The sequence below is a fragment of the Colletotrichum abscissum genome, assembly GCF_030869225.1.
Source record: "Colletotrichum abscissum strain IMI 504890 chromosome Unknown Scaffold_480.1, whole genome shotgun sequence".
NCBI classification, from domain to species: Eukaryota; Fungi; Ascomycota; class Sordariomycetes; order Glomerellales; family Glomerellaceae; genus Colletotrichum; species Colletotrichum abscissum.
The window spans coordinates 1-1229 of NW_026850410.1; the positions used below are offsets into that span (position 1 = coordinate 1).

A 1229-nucleotide genomic window follows, 5' to 3' on the forward strand; every position below is an offset into this window, starting at 1 on the left:
GACCTTGCACCGCTGGCATGGCTCACAAGACCTGACGGCTGTCAGAAGCTGTGGCCCGGACCGGCTTTCCGTAGACCTTCCAACTCGCGAAACGGCCCCACGCGGACAGCGCCGACCCCGCCGCCCAGACAGCCAGCCCCGCTGCAATGTACCCTACACCATAGAGCAGATCGATTTCATTGCATACTTTCGTGGTGATCTTCGCCTACCGTGGAAAACCGTGGAGGAGCAGTTTGCCGTCGTCTTCCCCAGAGACGTCAATCGGGGCCACAGGCGACGGGCACCAGGCCTCCAAGGCATTTATTACCGCCAGGACAATCGGTCTTCCAAACAGGATAGCGATGGCTTCTTGGTGCTTGATTCGACCGATGGCTCCTTCGCCTCCAAGAGACGTTGTTGGGGACGAGGCGGGAAGACGACCGGCTCGAACGGTCTGCTCGCCACGCATCCCGAGCGGGGTGTCAACTATGCCTGGGTCTCAGTTGAGCATAAGACACAGTGCAGCATCGGTTGTACGTGTTTTCCTTCTCCGGTCCTTTCCCCCCCCCCCTTTTGTCCCCCCTCCCCCCACCCCAAAATCCCGGTCTGGGCACGGTTTTCACTGTGGAACTGAAGTCTGACGCAGACGAGTGCGCAGGCCGTAAAAGATAAGAGAACTTCGCTTCACCTACAATCATCGTCAGCTCTGTTGCTTCTTATTTAGATTCCATGAAAGGCATTCTCCCCTGGTCGTGACGCAATGGAGGCTTTTCATAGGGAACTACAAATTTGAGCCTAAACGACTCCTGTCTGCAAGTGGCGTCTATATGGATGACTTCGTGACTGCCTGGACCATGCGGCAGACAGACAATGTATCCTGCCCAAAATGTGGACACGGCGCTGCCCACTCTGGTCATCCCATATCAACTCACGACACAAACGTGCACTGCCTGCCTGGCGGTGTTCTTCGCCGGGTACCGTCCCCGAGGGCTTGCTAGAGGCGCATTGCTCCTGCGCCAATCGACACCAGGTCGGGTCCATCCACCCCATCAACGGCCCGAGGACGCGGGACCCCGATACTATGAGTACGCTGTCAACAGTTTGCTTGGTTGCGATGCGTTGTTTTCCGCAGTGACAAGGGTCATCCCAGCCCAGTCAGGTATTCCCAGAGCCAGGAGTCCGTGACGGGGAGAGATGTTTTGCTTCCAACACGAGACGGGACAACGAAAATGTTGAAAGCCCTCGAAATA

The 1229-nt window shown here is 57.0% G+C and overlaps 2 protein-coding genes across 2 annotated transcripts; one reads left to right on the forward strand and one right to left on the reverse strand.

The window, feature by feature from the left end:
• CABS01_17219 (uncharacterized protein) lies at positions 1-735 on the forward strand (the record flags this gene model as incomplete). Its single annotated transcript, XM_060550546.1, has 2 exons — positions 1-512; positions 704-735. Coding segments are annotated over 2 exons (544 nt in total), but the record flags the coding sequence as incomplete, so codon positions are not given.
• On the reverse strand, positions 23-448 carry CABS01_17220 (uncharacterized protein; the record flags this gene model as incomplete). Its single annotated transcript, XM_060550547.1, has 2 exons — positions 23-153; positions 220-448. 2 exons carry the CDS (start codon positions 446-448, stop codon positions 23-25), a joined length of 360 nt encoding a protein of 119 aa, XP_060394448.1.
• Positions 736-1229: the final 494 nt, after the last annotated feature.